Source organism: Oryctolagus cuniculus, chromosome 2 (assembly GCF_964237555.1).
Source record: "Oryctolagus cuniculus chromosome 2, mOryCun1.1, whole genome shotgun sequence".
Classification (NCBI taxonomy): domain Eukaryota; kingdom Metazoa; phylum Chordata; class Mammalia; order Lagomorpha; family Leporidae; genus Oryctolagus; species Oryctolagus cuniculus.
The window spans coordinates 165593495-165616642 of record NC_091433.1 but is presented as its reverse complement, the minus strand read 5'-3'; the positions used below and the strand labels follow the sequence as shown (position 1 = coordinate 165616642).

Genomic DNA, 23148 nt, shown 5'->3' with positions numbered 1-23148 from the left:
TGCCGACGCGGAGGGGCGGGCGCTGCAACCCTTCGCGCATGCGCAGCTCCTCGGACGCGCGCTTCAGGTGAGACCCCCCCCGCCTTTGGGGCTTGCGACGTGGGCTCCTCCGTGGAGCAAGAGGGGTGGGTGTTTTTGGTAGGTCTGTTGGGGGAAAGCCACGCTGCGGTTCTGGGGTCGAGCGGAGCATACTTGGGTGTCTCTGGCTTCAGTTCGCCGGAAGGAGTGCGGCACGGGCAGAGCTGTTTCCGGGTCGCTGGGCCGCGCTGCCCGGCGGGCCCCGGCGTTCTGGGGTCTCCGGAGCGGGGGCAGCGCCAGGGATAGTCGGGAGCGGGGTGGGGGCCAGGTTCCCGCCCGCCGGCTCCTGGAAGACTTGTTCATCAGAGCCAGGGCGTGGTGCTGGGGAACGTGGTTCTCCACGTCCGGACTGTGGCGGCTTGGCTGTGAGCAAAGCCAGCGCCGAGCAGGCCGCTTCCGCGCGGAGAGGACCCCGTGGCCAGTCGTGGCGACCAGCGCCGCACCCGGCTGGCACTGCGCGTCTGCCCGCCAGCCAGCCCCGCTGTTCTCTGAGCCTGCTGGAGAGCGCGTCATTTTCAAGGTCACCCCCACTCCACAGTCCTGTCTGTCCTGTGTGGAGAAGACAGTCTTCGGTGTTTCCTTCCCACGGTTCACAAACCTGACTTTGTCGTGGACTTGTGTGCCCTGATGGTTTTTACTAAGTGGGCTTTATCCTTTGTTAAAACACATGGCCTGGGGCTGGCGCTGCTGCGTAGCGGGGAGTGACAGCATTCCATATCGGCACCGGTTCAAGACCCGGCTGCTCCACTTCTGATCCAGCTCTCTGCTATGGCCTGGGAGAGCAGTAGAAGATGGCCCAAGTCCTTGGGCCCCTGCACTCATGTGGGAGACCTGGAAGAAGCTCCTGGCTCCTGGCTTCGGATTAGTGCAGCTCCGGCCGTTGCAGCCAATTGGGGAGTGAACCAGTGGATGGAAGACCTCTCTCTCTGCCTCTCCTTTTCTCTCTGTGTAACTCTGACTTTCAAGTAAAAATAAATCTTTAAAAAGAAAATAAAAAGAAACACATGTCCTGAAGCTGAGGGATTTGGAAGGTAAAACATCTATAGTTTATCTATAAACATATCCTTTTAAGTAAATCTTTATTATACAGTACTTTTGAGCTTTTTCTTTTTTTAAAAAAATTATTTACTTGAAAGTCAGAGTGACAAAGATCTTCCACCCACTGGTTCACTCCCCCAAATACCTGCAGCAGCTGAGGCTGGGCCAGGGCAAGGTTAGGAGCCAGGAACTCCGTTCTGGTCTCCTATGAGTGGCAGGGGCTCAGCCACGTGGGCCGTGTTGACTCTGGCACTCTGATACGGAAGGCTGGTGGCGCTGTAAAAAGCAGTGGTTTAACCTGCTGTGGACAGCATCTGCTCTGAGCTTTATTTCTTGGAACACTTAGCGCTGCTTTCTCCCAAGAAAAGCAGTATTGTACTTGGATTCCTGAAACGGGAGCTTTTGGTGTAGAGCCCCCGACCTGTCTCTTGATTATGTGTAAGTTCTTTTGTATGGCTCTTTCGCTTTATTTAAGAACAGTAAAGAGTTCATATTTGGTCCCCAGGGTAATCACTATAAAATGAGAAAAGGGGTTTTTGGGGAGAGGAACACCTAGTAATGATTAGCAGATAATCCTTCAAAAGGATTATATTTAATTACCTCCACCCTCAGGCATGAAAAGCAATCAGAATAGACTAAGTGGCCACCAGTGAGCAGAGAGCTGGAGCTGTATTAGAGAATGAACCACCTGTTGACAGAGACTACATACCTGACTGAGCACACAGAGGAAAATATCAAAATTAGATGAAGAACTAGTGGTCCTCCTGTTCTTGACTTTGGTTTACAAAGCCGCAGAGTAAAAACTCGGATTTACACACTTCAGATATTCAGTGAGTCCTGTATTCTATTTTCTTGTTACGCAACTTTTTTCCTTGTTTAGTTTTAGAAAAAGACTCAAAATACTTTAAATATTTTTAAAAAATTTATTGATTTATTTATTTGAAAGGCAGAGTAAGAGAAGAGAAAGAAAATCTTCCATCTCCTAGTTCAGTCCCCAAGTGGCCACAGTGGCCAGAAGGACTGGACTAGGCTGTAACCAGGAGCCAGGAGCTCCATCTGGGTCTCCCGTGTGTGTGGTAGGTACTCAAGTACTTGAGCCATCATCCGCTGCTTCCCCTGCGCATTAGGAAGCGGAGTGGCTGGGACTCAAACTGGCACTCCGATATGGGGTATATGCATCCCAAGCTGGGGCTTAACCTGCTGCAGCACAGCACCTGCCCCAAAATACTTTTTAGCTAGCACAGGAAGAGAATCACGATCTAAGTTTTGACACTTAATGGGTCATTGTTCTCAGTTCTTCCCAATTGGCCTATGGGGCTCTTGCATAAAAGTGATTTGGAGTGCCTGTTTTCAGGCAGATTACTGGGGTTCCAATCCTACATTTCCTAAGTCAGAATTTGAAGGTTGGGGAGTGGAGAATTGAAAGCTTCAGGAATGCATTTTAAAAAGATGTGTTTTAAAAATGAATTAAAAACACCAAAAACAGCCTAGAGACTTTCCATCACTAATTCACTCCCCACATGGCCAACCCAAATGGCCACAATGCCTTGGGCTGGGCCAGGCTGAAGCCAGGAGTCTGGAACCCCATCCGGGTTTCCCATAGTGGTGGCAGGGTTTCAGGTACTCAAGCCATCATCCACTGCCTCTCAGGATGCATTAGCAGGAAGCTGGATTGGAACTGTCAGTTGAGGTGAGTGGTGGGCTTCTTGTCTGCACAAGAAAGAATTCAGGCCTGAGAGAGCAACGTAGCAAGATTTACTGGGGACAGGGCATCCATCAGAATGGCAGGGACAGAGAGAGTGCCCACTCAGACTGCGGAAAGCGAGGTTACGTGGGTAAATGGAGAGAATACACCTGGCAGGCCAGGTGGGTGGCTCAGGAGAGCTGAGCGAGCACGCAGTCTTTGTTCAGACTGTGACTTGTAAGAGAAAGGGTCTCATTTTTCTCTTTACTCCCACCCCTTTCTCCTCCAAGACAAAGGGTTTGCTGAGTGTAAATTAGGAAAATTCCTCGCCAGGTTTGGGGAGCCCTCCTGGCCCAGAGCAGAGGAGCGTCCCCTAGGGGCCTGCCTTGGAGGAAGGCTGTGAAGGTTGCATTGCTCCATGTTATCAGGACAGGTACCATTTGGTCCTGAGGAGAGAGGAGTGTCCTGGGGAGCTTTCCTGGGGGAGGGCTGATACCACCTGGAAAGTTATCTGAGTCTGGGCGGGACTGTGAAGTGTACATACTGGGCTCTTACTTTCTTTTCTGAAGAAACTATTCACTTCAGGCGCCTCACACACACACAGGCTAATTTCTAACTTTCTACCAGAACCAGAGTAGCCAGGACTTGAACTGGCTCTTAGATATACCAGTGTCACAAATGGTATGTTAACCACTGTGCCACAGTCCACAGTGTTGGCTCCCAAATGTGCACTTTTTCACAATCTCTTGGGTGATGCAATTAAAGTTCTAAACAGCTCAGAACAGTCAGGAACAGAACCAATTAGTTTGTTGCTCAACTTTTTTTTTTTTTTTTTTTTTTTTTTTTTTGACAGAGTGGACAGTGAGAGAGAGAGACAGAGAGAGAAAGGTCTTCCTTTTGCCGTTGGTTCACCCTCCGATGGCAGGAGCTAGGATCCAGGTGCTTTTCCTGGTCTCCCATGGGGTGCAGGGCCCAAGCACCTGGGCCATCCTCCACTGCACTCCCTGGCCATAGCAGAGAGCTGGCCTGGAAGAGGGGCAACCGGGACAGAATCCGGCGCCCCAACCGGGACTAGAACCCGGTGTGCCGGCGCCGCAAGGTGGAGGATTAGCCTATTGAGCCACGGCGCCGGCTGTTGCTCAACTTTCTAATCAGCTCTAGCAAAATGCTTGCATGGCACATAGTATGATAGATGCATTATTGAAGAACTTCAGCCCGAAACATCTAGACTCCCTTATGTAATAACATTACTTTTGTAGGCCACTTTACAAAGAGCTTTCCCATTAAATAATCATCTCTTAGTTTCAAGTTCAGCTAAAAAAGTTGATTCGACCTAACTTGCACCATTCTGTGTTTATAGACAATGAGAAACTTTGTTTCATAAATAGTTTTCTTTTCACAGTGCTTTCTTGAATCTCCTTTCTGTACTTTACCCAATCTTGTATCTTTGGTTTATTATACCCATTAGGCATGAAGATTGAAAAATCAGGTACAGGGGCTGGTGTTGTGGCATAGTGGGTAAAGCCATTGCCTGTGATGCTCACATCCCATGTGAGCACTGGTTTGGGTCCTGGCTGCTCCACTTCTGAGCCAGTTCCCTGATAATGGCCTGGGAGAAGCAACCGAGTATGGCCCAACTGTTTGGGGCCCTGCTACTAACGTGGGAGACCTGGATAAAACCTCTGGTGCCTGGCTTCAGCCTAGTGCTGGCCATTGTGGCCATCTAGTGACCCAGTGGGTGAAAGGCATCACTGTAACTGTTTTAAAATAAGTATGTACATCTTAAACAAATGATAAAGTATAGGTTCTTGGGACACATCTAAAACAAGTATGTTGTGACTTTCGGGTCTTATTCCTATACAGATGAACTGATAGTGAACTGGTTTTTTTTTTTTTAGAACTGGCAATGGAAGTTTAAATATACTCATTCAATTTTATACCTATTTATTAAATTTAGGATGGCCCGTTCAATGGAACCACTGGCAAAGAAGATCTTTAAAGGAGTTTTAGTAGCTGAACTTATCGGTATTTTTGGAGCATATTTTTTGTTTACAAAGATGAACACAAGCCAAGGTAATGATAATTCAGAAATTAATGCTTTCCAGAGGGGTATACAATTAGTTAATTCATTTTAGGTGCTAAATGGTAGTGCTATTTTTGGAGAAATTCCTTCTTCAGATTCTTTTCTTTTTTATGGTCAAAAGGGGGGAAGCCGCCGGCGCCGTGGCTCACTAGGCTAATCCTCCGCCTTGCGGCGCCGGCACACCGGGTTCTAGTCCCGGTCGGGGCGCCGGATTCTGTCCCGGTTGCCCCTCTTCCAGGCCAGCTCTCTGCTGTGGTCCGGGAGTGCAGTGGAGGATGGCCCAAGTCCTTGGGCCCTGCACCCCATGGGAGACCAGGAGAAGCATCTGGTTCCTGCCATCGGATCAGTGTGGTGCGCCGGCCGCAGCGCTCCAGCCATGGCGGCCATTGGAGGGTGAACCAACGGCAAAGGAAGATTTCTATGTCTCTCTCTCACTGTCCACTCTGCCTGTCAAAAAGAAAAAAAGTAAAAAAAAAAGGGGGGGGGGGAGCCAGGTCTTATTGTAGACCAGATCATTGTTACTTCTCCCTTAAGAGTTCAGTTTCATATCTCCAATGTTCTTCTGATGGGACAGGTAGAGCAGGTAGCCTTGTCCTGGCTGTGTTTGGGAGCAGAGTGGGGAAACTTACACTTCATTGTTCAGAAGACTGAGAAACAGGTGGCACTGCTGTACTCAGAGTACCCAGTTTTCTCTGCAAGCTACAGTAGTCTTCCTCTGCATCAGTAGTGGGTACCAAAACCCTTTCCCATACTACTACTCAAAGTACTTTTAACATTTTGTAGGTAGAAATTGTCTTTTATAGTCAACTTTTTTTTTTTTTTTTTTTTGACAGGCAGAGTGGACAGAGAGAGAGAGAGAGAGAAAGGTCTTCCTTTGCCGTTGGTTCACCCCACAATGGCCGCTGTGACCGGCACGCTGCGGCCGGCGCACCGTGCTGATCCGAAGGCAGGAGCCAGGTGCTTCTCCTGGTCTCCCATGGGGTGCAGGGCCCAAGCACTTGGGCCATCCTCCACTGCACTCCCGGGCCACAGCAGAGAGCTGGCCTGGAAGAGGGACAACCGGGACAGAATCCGGCGCCCCGACCGGGACTAGAACCCGGTGTGCCGACGCTGCAGGTGGAGGATTAGCCTAGGGAGCCGCGGTGCCAGCCAGTCCTCAACTTTCTAATTAGGGAATGCTGCTTTTTCTTTTCCTAAAGCAGGGAATAGTCATGGAGTGGTGTCCATCCTTGAAACTTGTCTTCTTCAGAGTACTTCACTGTAACATTGTATTAGGTAGGGTGCTATTGGATGTTCACAGAGTCTACACTTTTAAACTCTAAGGATATAAAGAAAACATTGTAACAGTATTTAAAAGCAAAGTTGGAATCAATTTCAAAATATGGGTATGATCTTATTTCTAACCCCTTCTCAAGGTAAAATGGTAAAAAAACAATTCATACACTTACATAGGGAATTATATATTAACACTGAAGATTTACTTTTAAATACAATTTATAAATAAATAATATGATATATATGTATATATATGTGCCAGATTTTAAAAAGTCCAAAATATAAGGCAGTTACCTATTAAGGCAAGTGCAAATGCAATCTTACCCAAAAAGGTAGAGTTCCTAGATTACCAGAAGGCTCTTAAATTTCTGACCTATTATCATATAGATCCTAAAATGCTAATTTATGTGTTAATATAATGAGTTTCTGATCATGTCTAATTTCAAGACTTTCTTTTTTTTCATCAGATTTCAGGCAAACAATGAGCAAGAAATTTCCCTTCATCTTGGAAGGTATGTTTTTCTTTTAAACATAAGAGCACAAAACAACTTTTTCAGGTAATCTATAAATTAACTTTTTTATGACTAAGGAGTAAATGACCTTGAGATACATAAATATCCAATAATTCTATTCATCCCCATTTTAGTTCCTTTTGAGACTACAGACTGGAGAAAACTGCCACCTAGAGTTATCTGGATGAGAGCATAAATTAGTTAGTGGGCTAGATTCTTAATTCTTCTGGTGGTTTAAGATTGTAGACTTTGGAATAAGATATAACTGTGGTGGTAATAAAACCTTTGGTTTTAAGACTGGTTTTATCTAAAGTTTGCTAACTTCTCAGAGCTGTTTCTCTACCAAGCAGAGTTAATCTCTACTTCAAGGAATTGTTCAAGGACCTAATAAGGTGACATTATGTTGGTACTTAGTGCCTGGCATAATGTGATGCTGAATAGTGCTCATTACAATTAGTGGAGATGCAGGAAATATGTAATTCTATCCTCTCATCTTATTATGCAGCAACATGGGGAAAGATCGATTTTCCTCAATGTAAGTCTAATTTTGTTTTACATACTTTTATAAATGACAATTATTTTTATTTATAGTTTATTACAAATCCATTGAACAGTCTGGAATGTATGGGATCAGAGAACAAGATCAAGAAAAATGGTTTAACAGCAAAAATTAGGAGTAAGTAGAATTTTTAATTGATAATTTAATAATCCTCATTTCCTTTGCTTTTTAGCTTTCTGATTGAGTTTCAGCCTCTTCTTTTTGAAGTTTTTCTTTTTCTTGATGATACTTTTTACATCTCTGTTGTGCAGCCAGTTATCGCGCTCAGCCTCCCACCTCAGTTGTTTGAGACCTTTGGGAGGAGAAGAAAGATGAGCCCACCATTTAGACTCCAGATTCCCACAGAACATCCTGCTGAGTGACAGGGACTTCTGGTCTGCCAAGGCTGCAGCTTCCCATCCCCCAAGCAAACCCACTGCTTGTGCTCAGTTTTTTTGTCAAAGACTAATGTTTTACCAATAAAAGATAAGGGAAGGAAAAGGAACAATTGCCTTAAAGACTTTCTTTTCCTGAAACACTTTTATTTGTAATAGAACAGAAACCAGTAACAGTCGGAATCAGAAACACTTATTAAACTCATTAAAAAAAATAAAACCCACCTAAGAAAAATGTATTTGGTAGTTTCTTTGCTATGGTCCAAATACTTTTTAATTCTTCATGCTCTCCAGAAGGAGAGATGAAAAAACTATTTCTTCTAGATTCTAAAATATTATTAATAAGGTCCTCCAAAAATACTCATCTTCTTGTTCTAACTCCAGGCTATTTTTAAAACATTGGTAAAAAATTCAAGGTACTTACTTGCATTATCTTTGTTAGCCATGGCATTCAATCCGATGTTATCAAACTTGGACCCCATATTTTCATCCAATAGGTGGCCAAACTTCAAAATAAAAGGATAAATTTATTACAAAACTTCAAATAACTCAGAATAGTTAATTTATTAAAGCAGCAAGTTAGCCCTACCTCTTCAGCAGACACAAATAGGCTGGAATCACTGATGTTTGTTTTCTTTTTTTTTCTTGGTCCTAAAAAAATATAGGTCTATGTTATTCAAATGCAAATCCAATGATTTTGGAATGCAAATTTTTCAACATAATTTTTAGTAAAAATTATACTTCTATGAAAACATGATTACTGTTATCTTTTACCACTGTTAGGTAGCTGGTGTTAAAAGAAAAATAACAGTATACTGTGTTTTTTTAAAAACCAATATACTAATAAATTGTTCAGATGAAATTGTGTATTCCTGTTTTTCAGATCTGACCACTATTCAAAGAATAATCTTAAACGAAATAACAAAATATCAGGCAAGGTTAAAATTTCAAAGTTGTGAAAGATGGATTTTGAAATATGCATCTTTGACATCAATGTCTCTAACAATAGAAGAAACACTTTTTTTAAAAAGATTTATCTGAAAGGCATCATAATAGAGAAGAGGGGGAGGGGAAGGGGGAGAGAAAGAAAGAGAGAATATGAATATCTTCCATCTGCTGGTTCATTCCCCAAATGGCCAAAGCCAGGAGTTGGGGGCTTTGAAGTTCCTTCCAGCTCTCCCACATGGGTAGCAGGGGCCAAGTACTTGTGCCATCTTCCACTGCTCTTCCCATGTGCATTAGCGGGGAACCAGATGGGGAACAGAGCAGCCGGAACTTGAACTGATGCTCTGAAATGGGATGCTGGCAACAAAGGTTGAAGAGTTAACTGCTACAACACTGGTCCCAAAACACTTTTGAAAAACAGCTTTACTAAGAATTACAAACCATAAAATTTAGCTATTTCAAGTGTATTAATCCAGTATGCTTTGCTAATTTACAGTTGTTCATGACCACAATCCAATGTCAGAACATTTCCATCAGCTCTTTAGATCCTTGGTGTCCTCTGTAATCATACCCTCATGGCACCTCTCATCCCCCATAACTGCCTGGGTCTTTTCTGGCTATGATATATGATAGCCCATTCTATGGCCACATTTTGTTTATCTGTTGGTTAATGGGCATTCAGGTTATATCTACTTTTTGGCAGCAATAGATAGTGCTGCTATGAAAAATAGTGAACAAATCTTTGTGTAGACATACTAGAGCTGCAAGGTTTATTTATTTGAAAGCAGAAGAAAAAAGAAAAGAAAGAGCAGAAAGAAGTAGAGCAGCCAGGACAGGAGTTAGGGCCCAGAGTGCCAGCATCACAGATGGTGGCTTAACCTGCAATGCCACAGTGCTGGTCCCTGAAGCTACTTTTGATACAGTATTTTCTAAAGCACTTCATCTTAATTTTTATTAAGGTGAAATGTTACCTAAGAATTGTGTAAACAGCCATTGGCATACTTTTATACTGCCACCTTTTTTTTTTTTTTTTGAAAGGCAGAGTTAGAGAGAGAGAGACAGAGAGAGAGGTCTTCCTTCTGTTGGTTCACCCCCAAGATGGCCGCCACAGCCGGTGCTGTGCCAATCCGAAGCCAGGAGCCAGGTGCTTCTTCCTGGTCTCCCATGCAGGTGCAGGGCCCAAGGACCTGGGCCATCCTCCATTGCCTTCCCGGGCCACAGCAGAGAGCTAGACTGGAAGAGGAGCAACCGGGACAGAATCTGGCGCCCCAACCCGGACTAGAACCTGGACTAGAACCCGGAGTACCGGCGCCACAGGCGGAGGATTAGCCTAGTGAGCCGTGGTGCCAGCCTGTACTGCTTTCTTAAGATTTGTTAATTCTTAATGATATCTAACACTTGCAATCATAGAATGATATCCTGCCCCTGCCTCCTTTTAGTACTTTACCTTTTTTCTTTTTTGTTTCAATCAGTTTTGTCAAGCATCCTTTAATCTACATCCCAAACTATTACTGATTGCTTTTTTATCAAAAACTTAATACTGTCATCATTTACCAGCTCCCTACAAGTGTTAAACTGCACAGCCTAATCTTACATAATTTAAACAATGTTAGTGAACAGACTGAGAGAAAGAATTCATATCTTTTTTATGTTAGATGCGGTGAGATCAGAATTGCTTTGTCATAGTAGCAAAATAAAAATCTCATTAAAGAAAGGAAAATGAAATTAAAAGGGGGCATGGATTTTTACAAGAGTCAAATGGCAAAAAGTAATGATTGAGAAAAGGAGTAAGACAACAGGTGAGTGGAAAACTCAGGGCTTACATAAAATTCAAAGCTTTAAAGATGAAGAAAAAGGTGATCTAGAAATAAAATCTGAGAAGGAACTTAAGAGAAATTGAAGGTAGATATGTGTGAAATGACAGTTTTTACCTATTAAAAATCAATTATAAAAACAACTGAATTGTATTACACAATTTAGAGAAACTTATTTCACAAAATGATAATGAATAATATCTTTCACGTGTATGCTTCCCAGGGCTTAAGAGAGATTAAATACATTTCCATACCTTGAAATGACCCAGTAAAATCAAAATCATCTGTGCCTTTTCTCTTGCTTTTCTTAGTACTGATGTTGGAACTGACTTCTTCAAGTTCTGTTAACCAAAAAATTTTGTGATTAAGTAATTTAAAACAATACAATTGGAAAATCATTCAAGAGATATGCTGGAATCTGCAATCCAATGGTAAGGTACGATACCGCTATTCCATGTGGGTTCCAGAATTCCATTTGTACTGGCTTGGAAGACAGAGATCACGACCAAGAATAACTGCTATGGTTGCATATTTTGTGCAGTTATTTTTACCAGACAGTTTCATTAATGAGACCAAATAATATAAAACTCCTTAAAATAAGAAACTTCTGCTATGGTCCAGAGTAAGTAGCAAGATGTTAAACAGGTGTGTGAGTGTACACTGGGAGCATGCGGGAGGACAAAAAGATTAGAAAACAGTCCAAAGAGACAACTTTGGTGCTTTTCAGTAGTTTACAATGATAAAATATTCATCCATGTTATAGGACTCCGATGAATACTGAGTAAATTTTTTTTTTTTTTTTTTTGACAGGCAGCGTGGACAGAGAGAGAGAAAGGTCTTCCTTTTTGCCGTTGGTTCACTCTCTAATGGCCGCTGCGGCCGGCACATCGCGCTGATCCAATGGCAGGAGCCAGGTACTTATCCTGGTCTCCCATGCGGGTGCAGGACCCAAGCACTTGGGCCATCCTCCACTGCACTCCTGGACCATAGCAGAGAGCTGGCCTGGAAGAGGGGCAACCGGGACAGAATCCGGCGCCCCAACCATGACTAGAACCCGGTGTGCTGGCGCCGCTAGGCGAAGGATTAGCCTAGTGAGCCATGGTGCCGGCCTTGAGTAAGTTTTATAAACTGCTAATTACTATTCTAACCTTAAAGAAAGACAACATAATCAACTGGTATCATACAGCAAAGCCAAGTGTTGATTAAAATGAAAGTCCAGAACTCAAAATTCAGCTGCTTAAAAGAAACAAATAAAAACTAACCCACAAAATCTTAAGTTCCAAATGGAAAAGGTTCTTCTTAAATTTCTAGCTGATACATGAGTATTAATTTGAATACAGGGCTATATTTTAAAAGTTGACAGACTGAGGAACAAAGGAAGTTGGACAATGTCTTATTTACAAACAAAAAATGCTGGGGTCAACACTGTGGCATAGTGGGTAAAGCTGCTGGCTTTGGTGCCAGCGTCCCATAGGGGTGCTGGCTCGAGTCAGGCTGCTCCACTTCTGAAGCAGCTCCCTGCCAATTAGCTGGAAAGCAACGGAAGATGGCCCAAGTCCTTGGGCACCTGCACCCATGTGGGAGACCAAGAAGAAGCTCCTGGCTCCAGGCTTTGGATTGGCTCAGCTCCATTGTGGCCATCTGGGGAGTGAACCAGCAGATCAAAGATCTCTCTGTCTCCTCCTCTATCCCCCTCTGTAACTCTGCCTTTCAGGTAAATAAATGAATCTTAAAAAAAGAAAAGTGCTTACCTGGAACATCCTCATTTTCATCATCCAACACATCCATGAATGTTCCCCCATCTTCATCAAGTTCAGCAAATTCTTCATTCATGCTTCCTAAAGAAACTTCATCATCATCCAGGTTATCAAGTTCATCATCACTGTCCTCTGAATCTTTATCTTCTGTGTTATCCTTAGCTCTTCTTTTTTTTTTCATGTTGCTAGAGGAAAAACAAAACAAAACAGACTTGTAAAAGAGGGTAGCAATTTCCAAAGTGTATTTTAGGGACTACTTGGATGCTGGGTTGTTAAATGACATAAATGGAGACCTAGGGACCACTTGGTAAATACACTAATGTACATGTATCATAAACGTCCAATATTAAAGTACTGTGCCTACTCCCTAAACTTATTGAATACATTTCCCCTTTTACATCATATAGTTTAGTGTTCTACTGTTCTAAAGGGAAAGATGGGAAATGCTAGGAAAAGAATAGAGAGAAGACTGAAGAAAGTATTTACCTAGCAAAATCAAGATCATCTCTTCCAGGAGTAAAACAGTTATCATCTTCAAATGTGTCTGCCAGAGAACAATATCCAAATTGTGAGAAATAACAAACAACAAGGTTGAAACATATATCTGAATTATTGTTATACAATAATGATTTGTTTATGATGAATAAACACCAAAATAATCCAAATGTGACTCACTGGTGTGTTTTGTTAATGTTTATGAACCTGTGAAATACTGATCTTAAACCCCTAAACCAAAGTGAATTCCAGTTACTTTCAGCTTATTTCTATAGTTTTTTTTGTTTGTTTGTTTGTTTGTTTGTTTTTTAAAGATTTACTTATATTTATTTGAAAGTCAGAGTTACACATAGAGAGAAAGAGAGGCATCTCATATGGGTGCCAGTTTGAATCCCGGCTGTTGTACTTCCAATCCAGATCCCTGCTAATGTGCCTGGGAAAGCACTGGAAGATGGCCCAAGTTTTTGGGTCCCTGAACCCACATAGGAGACCCAGAAGCTCCAGTCTCCTGGCTTTGGATTGCTTCTGCTTCAGCCATCTGGGGAGTGAACCAGTGGATGGAAGATACTGTCTCTCTCTCTAACTCTGCCTTTCAAATAAGTAAATAAATCTTTTGAAAAAATTTATTATTTTAAGAAACCTCGATTTCTAGTAGGTATAATGCAATGTATAATAAAACTAGAATCATGTAAGCCTTTCCAATTTTTCATCTGTTAAGTTTTGATTAAAATTCTTCTAGCTCAGTGGATTATAAAGGTAAAACAGACTATTGATAGAACAGTACAAGCAGACTATAAACAGTAAAGTGTTTTCTATTTTATAAAATATTTGACCTTATGTGTGAACATAGGTGTAAATGATTTTTTTCTCACATAGACTATATAAAAGTACATTCACATCCTCTTTTCTGGAGCAATGTTAATGAATTACTGTATGCCAGCAAAATGTTTACTCCTCCATTGATTGGCATGATATTCTTTGTTAGATTGGTTTTTTTTTTTTTTTTTTTTTTTGACAGGCAGAGTGGACAGTGAGAGAGAGAGACAGAGAGAGAAAGGTCTTCCTTTTGCCGCTGGTTCACCCTCCAATGGCCGCCGCTGCAGCCGGCGCACCGCGCTGATCCTGGCAGGAGCCAGGAGCCAGGTGCTTTTCCTGGTCTCCCATGGGGTGCAGGGCCCAAGCACCTGGGCCATCCTCCACTGCACTCCCTGGCCATAGCAGAGAGCTGGCCTGGAAGAGGGGCAACCGGGACAGAATCCGGCGCCCTGACCGGGACTAGAACCCGGTGTGCCGGCGCCGCTAGACGGAGGATTAGCCTAGTGAGCCGCGGCGCCGGCCTGTTAGATTGGTTTTTAAAAACTAAGCTCGCTTCTACTACTGATGTTCCATGTTCTATTAATAGTAAGAGGATATTACAAACTGAAGTCAGTACAAACTAGTTACCAATCATCTTTTCAAATTCTTCATCATCCACATCTTCTATACTATCTTCATCTGCATTTCGTTTCTGCTTCTCTTTAACAACAGCAAATTTTTTGTAATACCTAAAATAAACACATATTATATAACTGGTAATTTCATGAAAAATCCCATCAGTATGATCATAGCACCTAGAACCAGTGACAAGACATAATTGTAAAAGCTTAAGGATTCTCAATTAGATATAAATGAGCAGAATTTGTTTATAATATACAAATGATCTGAATTCAACAAAATAGTTGGAAATTTCTGAAATGTGAAGTATAATAAATTTTAATGATTTTTAAAGTTTCCTAAAGATACTCACTTCATCTTAATCAAAATAGCATAGTAAAAGGCTACTTCAACTTCATACTAATGATTTAAGAACATTATAAAATGTGGCTATAAGTGACCTCAAATCACAATGTTTAATCGTTAGCCCTATTCTTGTTAAAACACAGTAAAGTTAAATGTTTTAGAAAAGCAAATCAAATCAAACCTAATTAACCAACCAACCAACCAGATTAACAGGTACTCTACTACTTCAAGGCACTAGTAGTAATACAAGTGGATTTAGAACTTATTTCTATACTAGCTCAATGAATTTTGCTGACTCTGCTGTAAGGTTATTGGACAAATTACAAGTTATTTTATTAAAGTAATATGAGTGTTAAATAATTTTTTATACCAAAAAAATTAAAACTCAAATTCCATTCAGATTCATAAAGCAGCATTTATGTAAAAACAAAATCCCAAAATTTACTTTTAAGTTCACTAAGACTCAAAATGATTCATATATAAATTTACAAAAATGGATACTGACATATCCTCTAGTCTTTAACATGTGCCAATATTTGTGAAACATTTTAAAAAAGCTAACAATCTGAATTTTAACAGTTCCCCAAATGAAACTATATTACCTGTGGAAAAACACTTCATCGACTGGTATTTGGCTTTCTTCTTTTGCAAGGAATTCCTTACTGTTCACTAGAAAAATTTAAGCATTTTATTATCTTTGTTACTCTGGCACCCAAGATTACATATGGCACATCTACAATCTTAAAATCTGAAAATGTAAGGGAGGTGGATAGAAGAGATCTTACAGTGCAAAGCACAAATGCTGGAAAAGCACACGGAGAACAACATTTTAAATTATTCAGTGGATGCAGTGAACTGTTAAAGTCAAATAGGGCTCTCACATGTCTTTCACTTGCTTATAAACATTCACTTTTTATCTCCTATCTTCTTGGTTTCAGCTGTCTCAATGTTATACTTACCAGCAAGACTACGAATATCATTTATAAAATGTTTCCTTTTTGGCTGCATCACAACACTGTCTGTGTTTTCTGAAATGCAAAATCATGATACTATAATGTAAAACTTAGTTACATGTCCATATTGTTCATTATGTATTTCAATAATGAAAACCAAGTAAGTCATTTAAAAGAAATATACCTTTTCCTTTATGTGGTTTTGGATTTCGGTATACAAATCGATCCAAGAATCTCATTAGTGTGAAATCTTGCAGTGGATCCCCTGAATAGTGAATATAATTTCCCTGAAAAGGGGTTGAGAGGAATTGTTTAAGAATTCAGCTCAAAGGCATAAGTATACAATAATGACACTTCAAATCTCCTTCTCATGCACATTTGAAAAAATTAACACTGCTGATTTTATGGATAGGTAACTAGTAATAATGTAACCATCTAGCCATTAACTAGCAGCCAAACCTTGAAAACAGCTAGGAGGGCTAGAATGTAATGAACATCTGTTGTGATTTTCTTATTCTTGTCTGAATATTTTACTTACCTGAAGGATGGTTTTTGCAAAAAGGGATACAGAAGGATGAAAATGCTCAGATAACTAAAAAGAAAAATGTGAATAATGTCAGTATTTCTAAGGTTAACTCTTGCTATTATTTAACAGAAGCCAAAACATTGAACTTAAACCAATAAATACATTAGAAAAGTGATCTTACAGCATCTTGCTCTCAATACCATTTTATACATTTAAAGATTAAAGAATCCAACTTCTTTCATTTATTTATTTATTTATTTTTTGACAGGCAGAGTGGACAGTGAGAGAGAGAGACAGACGAAGGTCTTCCTTTGCCGTTGGTTCACCCTCCAATGGCCGCCCCGGCTGGTGTGCTGCGGCTGGCGCACTGCGCTGATCCAATGGCAGGAGCCAGGTACTTATCCTGATCTCCCATGGGGTGCAGGGCCCAAGCACTTGGGCCATCCTTCACTGCACTCCCGGGCCACAGCAGAGAGCTGGCCTGGAAGAGGGGCAACCGGGACAGAATCCGGCGCCCCGACCGGGACTAGAACCCGGTGTGCCAGCGCCGCAAGGCGGAGGATTAGCCTAGTGAGCCACGGCGCCGGCAGATCTTTTATTTAAATGAGTTATAAGATTGATACCATATTTTACATTACAACAAAAATAACTAAGTACTTAATAGTTCATTTAAAACAATGATAAACCCACTATGTATTAATATAAATAGCACATTTATGAAAAATAATCCAAGAAAAAAAATAGTGAGAAGAGTAGCATTATTTTACAGTGTTGTAAATCTCTTTAATGTCTGGCTTTCTAGAAGACAGTAGACCGCGGCTCGCTAGGCTAATCCTCCATCTTGCGGCGCTGGCACACCGGGTTCTAGCCCTGGTCGGGGCACTGGATTCTGTCCCGGTTGCCCCTCTTCCAGGCCAGCTCTCTGCTGTGGCCAGGGAGTGCAGTGGAGGATGGTCCAAGTGCTTGGGCCCTGCACCCACATGGGAGACCAGGAGAAGCACCTGGCTCCTGCCTTCGGAGCAGCGCGGTGAGCCGGCCGCAGCGCGCCGGCCACGGCGGCCATTGGAGGGTGAACCAATGGCAAAGGAAGACCTTTCTCTCTGTGTCTCTCTCACTGTCCACTCTGCCTGTTAAATAAATAAATAAAAAAAAGACAGTAGATGCTTTTTCTGTTGCTACACTGTCTGTCATTTTATTTGGAATATATGAAGAAAGTCTGGCCTCACACAGATGTGTAGCTGGAAAAAGGATGATATATTAATAGTGCATATTTTTAGATTACACCAAAACAAGGTTAGTTTATGATTCAGAATCTGAAACAATACTCAATTGGGTTTTTGCACTAGCCACTTGCATTTCATTATACATTACCATGAAGTCTGCACTGTTAGTATCACCACTACTATTAGAAAAGGTTTTCACATACTGAGAAACAATCAAGTTCAAGGCAGTGGTTACAAGATTTCTAAATTTTAAATATTTCCTTGAAAGCTTGATTAATTCATTGCAAGAAAGAAGTGTCAGTTATTTTGCCTCAAACAATAGGTTCAATTTATTAATCTTCAAAAATTTACCTCCCAAATACCCAGTTCAGAATAACTGGGTTCTGTATTTCATGCAAAAGCAGCTGGCTGAGCCTGCAACAACCACACAATTATGCCACCTTAAGGCAGGACATAGCCTTCACATTTCAGTGTGTAGTAACAGTGTGGTATGCGTCCTTGTTATACATGCACACAGCATACTAAAAAGATGTACTTCAAACATTAAGATAATAAAATCAGTAAATTTCCCTGCTTTTTCACTCAAGTATAGGAACTTTTTTTTTTTAACTGCAATTATGTGCCAATGAAGAATATAGTGGCTTCCAGTATAGCTTGGTGCTAATTTATTTCTTTAAATCATTCATGCTGATGTTAACAGGGACAAAATGACATTCTGGTGTTACTAGGTCTATAGCTCTGACCCTGCAGACTCATGAAAGTGTGTCAGGCACCTTTAGGTGTATGACCACACTTTGAGAACAGCTGCACAGAAAAATACTTACTGGGTTACAAAAGAAAGAAAGGTCTTTTTTTTTTTTTTTTTTTAATTTATTTATTCATCTGAAAGGCAGAGTTACAGAGAGGCAGAGAGAGAGGGATAGAGAAGAGAGGTATTCCATCTACTGGTTCATTCCCCAAATGGCCACGATGGCCGGAGCTAGGTAGATCCAAAGCCAGGAACCAGGAGCTTCCTCTGGGTCCCCCATGCAGGTGCAGAGGCCCAAGCACTTGAACCATCTTCCACTCCTTTCCCAGGCCATAGCAGAGAGCTGGATCAGAAGTGGAGCAGCCGAGACTCGAACCGGCACCCATATGGGATGCCAGTACTGCAGGTGGCAGCTTTACTCACTACTCCACAAGAAAAGTCTTCAGAAAAATGAATTCTACTTATGCATGTAAATACTAACTACATTTGCAAAGAACTTATGTCATCACAGAATGTCTCTTGAGATATATAATGCATTAAAGCAAAATTTAGTCATTTGAGATGTTATTTACAATAATCTACCAACAAAACACTTATGGGGCCAGGGCTGTGGTGGAGCAGGTAAAGCTGTCGCCTGTAGTGCCGGCATGCCATGTGGGTGCCGGCTGAGTCCTGGCTGCTCCACTTCCAATCCTGCTTTCTGCTATGGCCTGGGAAAACAGTAGAAGATGGCCCAAGTCCTTGGGCCCCTGCACCTGAACGGGAAGACCCAGAGGAAGCTCCTTGCTCCTGGACTTGGATGGGCACAGCTCTGGCTGTTTGGCCAATTGGGGAGTAAACCAGCGGACAGAGGAACTCTCTCTCCCTCCCTCTCTCTGCCTCTCCTTCTCTCTCTCTGTAACTTACCTTCAAATAAATAAATAAATCTTTAAAAAAATAAAGAACATTTATTTATAAACCATGTACAGCATCTTAATTTTACATGCATATAAGTTAAGATTTTCTACAAGATGAACACCTCACAAGGAATGTTCCCCCAAATGTGGAAATATTTAACTCCTATATTTATCATTTGTAAGAAAAATGAAGACTTCAAGGTGTTAAGTTCATGAAGGCCAAAAATGTACACACAAATGGATTAAAAGATAATGTGAAATTACTTTACCTTTTTGAGTTCCCAAAGACTTGTATTTTCAGCTCCACAGAACAAAGGGTTTCTACTGCATGGGTCATATGTATTTAACTGTTTGCCACCTATGAACAAAGATTAGTATTTCTAAAATGCTTCACTACAAGCCCAAGAAGTCATTAAAACCAATACTATTAGAGCTGGCGCTGTGGCACAGGTTAATCCTCTGCCTGCAGCACTGGCATCCCATATGGGCCCCAATTCTAGTCCCAGCTGCTCGTCCTCTGATCCGGCTTTCTGCTATGGCTTGGGAAAGCAGGAGAAGGTGGCCCAAGTCACTGGGTCCCTGCACCCGCATAGGAGACCTAGAAGAAGCTCCTGGTTCCTGATTGGCCCAACTCTGGCCATTGTGACCATTTGGGGAGTGAACCAGCAGATAGAAGACCATTCTCTCTGTCTATAAGTCTACCTCTCAAATAAATAAATAAAATAAAATAAACCCCCAAACCAAAAATACCCAACACTATTAATGTTCTCAGATACATCTAATTTTCAACATTTTTAGGCAGCCTAGATTTCAAACTCCAAGACCCTTCAAGAATTTATCTTGACATCCAAGCTAGCCTTTATTGTTGAATTAAGTCAATAGGATGTTTATCTGAAGTCCTAAAAGTACCCTTCAAAACTTCTTCCTTTTCCAGTAGTAAAAAAGGTACCTATTTCTGGGTCAAAGGGTCATAAATATTAAGATGGAAATAAACTGAAGATGGAAGAGGCTGAAAGTCTTTTGGAACTTTACAATGTTCCAAATATTTATTGCTAAAGTGTGCTCATAAACTATTCTCACTTGGAAGATTTTATATACCTTCATGTTTTCAGAAACTCAGAATAAAAGAAAATCAAAAGATTCTGAAGCCCATTATGAGCTGTCTGCCACACAGTGCATATGCTAGCTATCCTAGTGAGCACTCTCAGCTTTGTCTTCGGGCATCCAGTGAACTCTACTACAACTTTTTTGGTGGCTCTCAGACTTTTCTTCTGTACTTCACAAACTGAAACTTGGAGATGAAATGGGCCTATTCCACATTTCTTGATTCTCAAGGCTGGTATTCTTTATAGCCTCATATGAGGACGCTACATTTTGAAGATGTCCTTTGGCTCTAAAGTTGACACAAATCACAATATATAACCAAATATTTCTGTTTAGAAATCAAATGTTGGTGTACACTATATTTGGACATCTTCAGGTATTCCTTGTTTGAGGTCTTACATTTAGAGATAAAGACCAGGAAACCAAAATTGGTTCAAAGGTATAAACTTTTAATTAGGGGCTGGCACTGTAGTGTAGCAGATAAAGCCACATAGCACCAGCCTCCCATATGGGCGCTGGTTCAAGTCCTGGCTGCTCCATTTCCAATCCAGCTTCCTGCTAATGGCCTGGGAAAAGCAGCGGAGTATGGCCTAAGTGTTTGGGCCCCTATAACCTACATAGGATATCTGTTTAAAGCTCTTGGTCCCTGGCTTCAGAGACCCAGTGCTTAGCTGTTGCAACCATCTGCAGAGTGAACCAGCAGATGGAAGATCTCTTTTTCTGTCTCCATCTCTCTAAGTCTTTCAAAAATAAAATAATTTTTTTAAAAAAATTTCCTTCTGAGGTCTTTTTGATGAAAGCTCTCATTTTTAAGAAAACAGTGATTTTTTTTTTTTTTTTTTTTTTGACAGGCAGAGTGGACAGTGAGAGAGAGACAGAGAGAGAAAGGTCTTCCTTTTGCCGTTGGTTCACCCTCCAATGGCCGCCGCTGCAGCCGGCGCACCGCGCTGATCCTGGCAGGAGCCAGGAGCCAGGTGCTTTTCCTGGTCTCCCATGGGGTGCAGGGCCCAAGCACCTGGGCCATCCTCCACTGCACTCCCTGGCCATAGCAGAGAGCTGGCCTGGAAGAGGGGCGACCGGGACAGAATCCGGCGCCCCAACCGGGACTAGAACCCGGTGTGCCGGCGCCGCAAGGTGGAGGATTAGCCTAGAAAACAGTGATTTTTAAAATGGAATAGTTTTAACTTGTATGATGATCAAAGAAGAAACAAATTCACTGGTTTAAAAATGCAACAGATAATTTAAAGACTTAAACAAACAAACAAAACAAAAAACCCCTCACCTTTCAAATTATCAATATGTACCCAGGAAGCAACTGCTGGTTTTTTGGTCTCTGTATCACTTTCATACATATTTTCCTCTGTCTCAGCTTTCTTCACTGTATCTGCTTCTGTTTGTTTGTCTGCATCAGTGAATTTTTCTATGTCATCTTCATCTCTGATGTCAATAAAATTTTCTTCATCATCAGACTCCTAAACAGAAAATGGTTTAATAAATCCCTGTTAAGCAGTTGGAAGTTGCAAAAAAAGTCTATATTCAATTTGGTGTTGCAAAGTTTCAAAGGCAATTGGATTTTTGACAATTCTGGTGAAACATCAATAGATTATATTTAGCATGAGAGAAGATCACAAACTTATTTCTAAACATGACAGGTTCTGAGTCAAGAAGCCCTGACTTATTACTTGAAACAATTAGCCCTCAAATTAATTTCTGATGTATTGTAAACAGATACTATTTCCAGACAGTTTCCATTTCACGATTGAGGAAACAGGCCTACCAGACCTACTACTCTGTAATCTTCCATAACTGTCTCATGTAACTTCAGTTCCTACTGTAGTACAGTTCATTATCATTAGATGGGTCAAGTGCCATGTCCACCTAGTAAAACTGTATACCTGATACTAGGCTCCAAGCCTCATTCCAGAACTCAAATTCTTATATGTCCCAGTGATCTAAGCTATTGTCACTGAAGAAAAAACAAAAACAATCAGTATCTTTCAGCTATTATAAAATATACTGGAGAGCCAGCACTGTGGCATAGTAGGTTAAGCCTCCGCCTGTGGCACCAGCATCCCATATGGCCACCAGTTTGAGTCCTGGTGCTCCACTTCTGATCCAGCTCCCTGCTGATGGTCTGGGAAAGCAGTAGAAGATGGCCAAGTGCTTGGGCCCCTGCACCTGCATGGGAGACCCAGAAGAAGCTCCTGGCTCCTGAATTCAGATCGGCTCAGCTCTAGCCATTGCAGCCATTTGGGGAGTGAACCATCGAATGGAAGACCTCTCTGTCTGTAACTATGCCTCTCAAATAAATAAATAAATCTTAAACAAACAAACATACCGGAGAATCATCTAGTTGACTTCTTAAACCTGGTTTTGCTTTGAGGATTTCAGATACAAGATATAAAGCTCCACATATGAATGGTGGCATCTGTGCACAGGTAATCTGAAGCAACCTCTTCACAAAAGCCTTTACCCGGCGCAACATGATGTCAGCTTTCAGAGATTTGTAGATCAGGTTAAGAAACATAGCTTGCTTGGAACACATCCTCAACCCTGGATCCAACATCTTCCTAATAAGGCAAAATCAAGATCGAATGTTTATTCATGAAATGTCTCTACAGCCAGCAGTCACTACAAACTTCATCTTAGGGATAACTTTCCTGCTTGTTTTACAACAGAAGACCATTTCTACCCTAAGAGGTAAAAGGAGAGTCAATGATGAGAACAGAATAAATGCTGATGGTATGGGTGTTGGTAGGGTATGAAGAAGTGCTTCTTGCATGGTATGGTTTTTTTTCTCTTTACCAAGTGGTATTCTCTTCTCTAAACCCACAGGGCATAAACCTAATGGTCTAATTGTGAAACACATGCAGAACACCACCTGAAAAGTCACTCTAAAACCAAATAATGACAACAGACCTCTGAAAGCAGTGACCTTGATCTGGGGTTTTGTCTTTAATTACCTATTACTTGGATGACCGGAGGCAGCCCTCACAAGCTCAAATGAAGACCATATACGAATAGTAGAAAACTGTGAGGACTTCAGAGAATTTCTAATTCAACATACTCATGCATAGCATTTCTTCCTACAGGCATTACTTTCTGCCCAGAATGTTCTTCCCCAACTCTCTGCATGTCCACAGTATCTAAAATTAACATTTCTACATTCCTGTCACTCCCATGTTTAGGTTCGTCAGTTTCCTACACGATTCCCTGCCTTTTCTCGCAAGATCCAACAAAAAAGGTGCTGTGCCTGTTATTTACTGTTGTAACCCAAGTGCCTGGCACTTAACAAGTGCTTATTA

The 23148-nt window shown here is 41.5% G+C and overlaps 2 protein-coding genes across 28 annotated transcripts in view; one reads left to right on the top strand and one right to left on the bottom strand.

Moving 5' to 3' along the window:
• The first annotated feature begins 51 nt into the window (after positions 1–51).
• Positions 52–12784, top strand: CEBPZOS (CEBPZ opposite strand). Of its 27 annotated transcripts, none has more exons than XR_011386709.1 (7): positions 59–138; positions 1729–1946; positions 4758–4873; positions 6626–6670; positions 7262–7346; positions 10674–10793; positions 11173–12784. XR_011386709.1 is itself a non-coding variant. In XM_070069251.1 (6 exons), the coding sequence occupies exons 3-5, from the start codon at positions 4759–4761 to the stop codon at positions 7342–7344; spliced, it is 243 nt and encodes an 80-aa protein (XP_069925352.1). In that variant the 5' UTR covers positions 59–138; positions 1729–1946; position 4758; the 3' UTR covers positions 7345–7346; positions 10674–12784. The 27 variants fall into 27 exon arrangements, 17 of the variants coding, with proteins under 17 accessions (XP_069925343.1, XP_069925341.1, XP_051695686.1 ...); XR_011386708.1 differs by having other exon boundaries at positions 10674–10798; XR_011386705.1 differs by lacking the exon at positions 1729–1946 and having other exon boundaries at positions 52–138; positions 12077–12784.
• The window catches only part of CEBPZ (CCAAT enhancer binding protein zeta), a 24033-nt gene continuing 8130 nt past the window's right edge, over positions 7246–23148 (bottom strand). The window contains exons 3-16 of the mRNA XM_002709920.5: positions 22182–22413; positions 21126–21315; positions 19009–19097; positions 15885–15938; positions 15531–15633; positions 15353–15421; positions 14996–15062; positions 14058–14158; positions 12606–12663; positions 12114–12304; positions 10617–10703; positions 8193–8254; positions 8028–8109; positions 7246–7521 (exon numbers count right to left, since the gene is read on the bottom strand). Coding sequence (XP_002709966.3) covers positions 7382–7521; positions 8028–8109; positions 8193–8254; positions 10617–10703; positions 12114–12304; positions 12606–12663; positions 14058–14158; positions 14996–15062; positions 15353–15421; positions 15531–15633; positions 15885–15938; positions 19009–19097; positions 21126–21315; positions 22182–22413 — 1525 coding nt within the window. The 3' untranslated portion in view covers positions 7246–7381. The remainder of the gene's footprint in view (positions 7522–8027; positions 8110–8192; positions 8255–10616; positions 10704–12113; positions 12305–12605; positions 12664–14057; positions 14159–14995; positions 15063–15352; positions 15422–15530; positions 15634–15884; positions 15939–19008; positions 19098–21125; positions 21316–22181; positions 22414–23148) is intronic.

What these genes read in the sequence shown, in the direction of transcription:
- CEBPZOS (XM_070069242.1), top strand. Translation starts at nt 4,759, where the DNA reads ATGGCCCGTTCAATGGAACCACTGGCAAAGAAGATCTTTAAAGGAGTT. An exon ending in AAAGATGAACACAAGCCAAG is followed by an intron (nt 4,874 to 6,625) that starts GTAATGATAATT and finishes TTTTTTCATCAG; the next exon opens with ATTTCAGGCAAACAATGAGC. An exon ending in ATTTCCCTTCATCTTGGAAG is followed by an intron (nt 6,671 to 7,261) that starts GTATGTTTTTCT and finishes TTTTATTTATAG; the next exon opens with TTTATTACAAATCCATTGAA.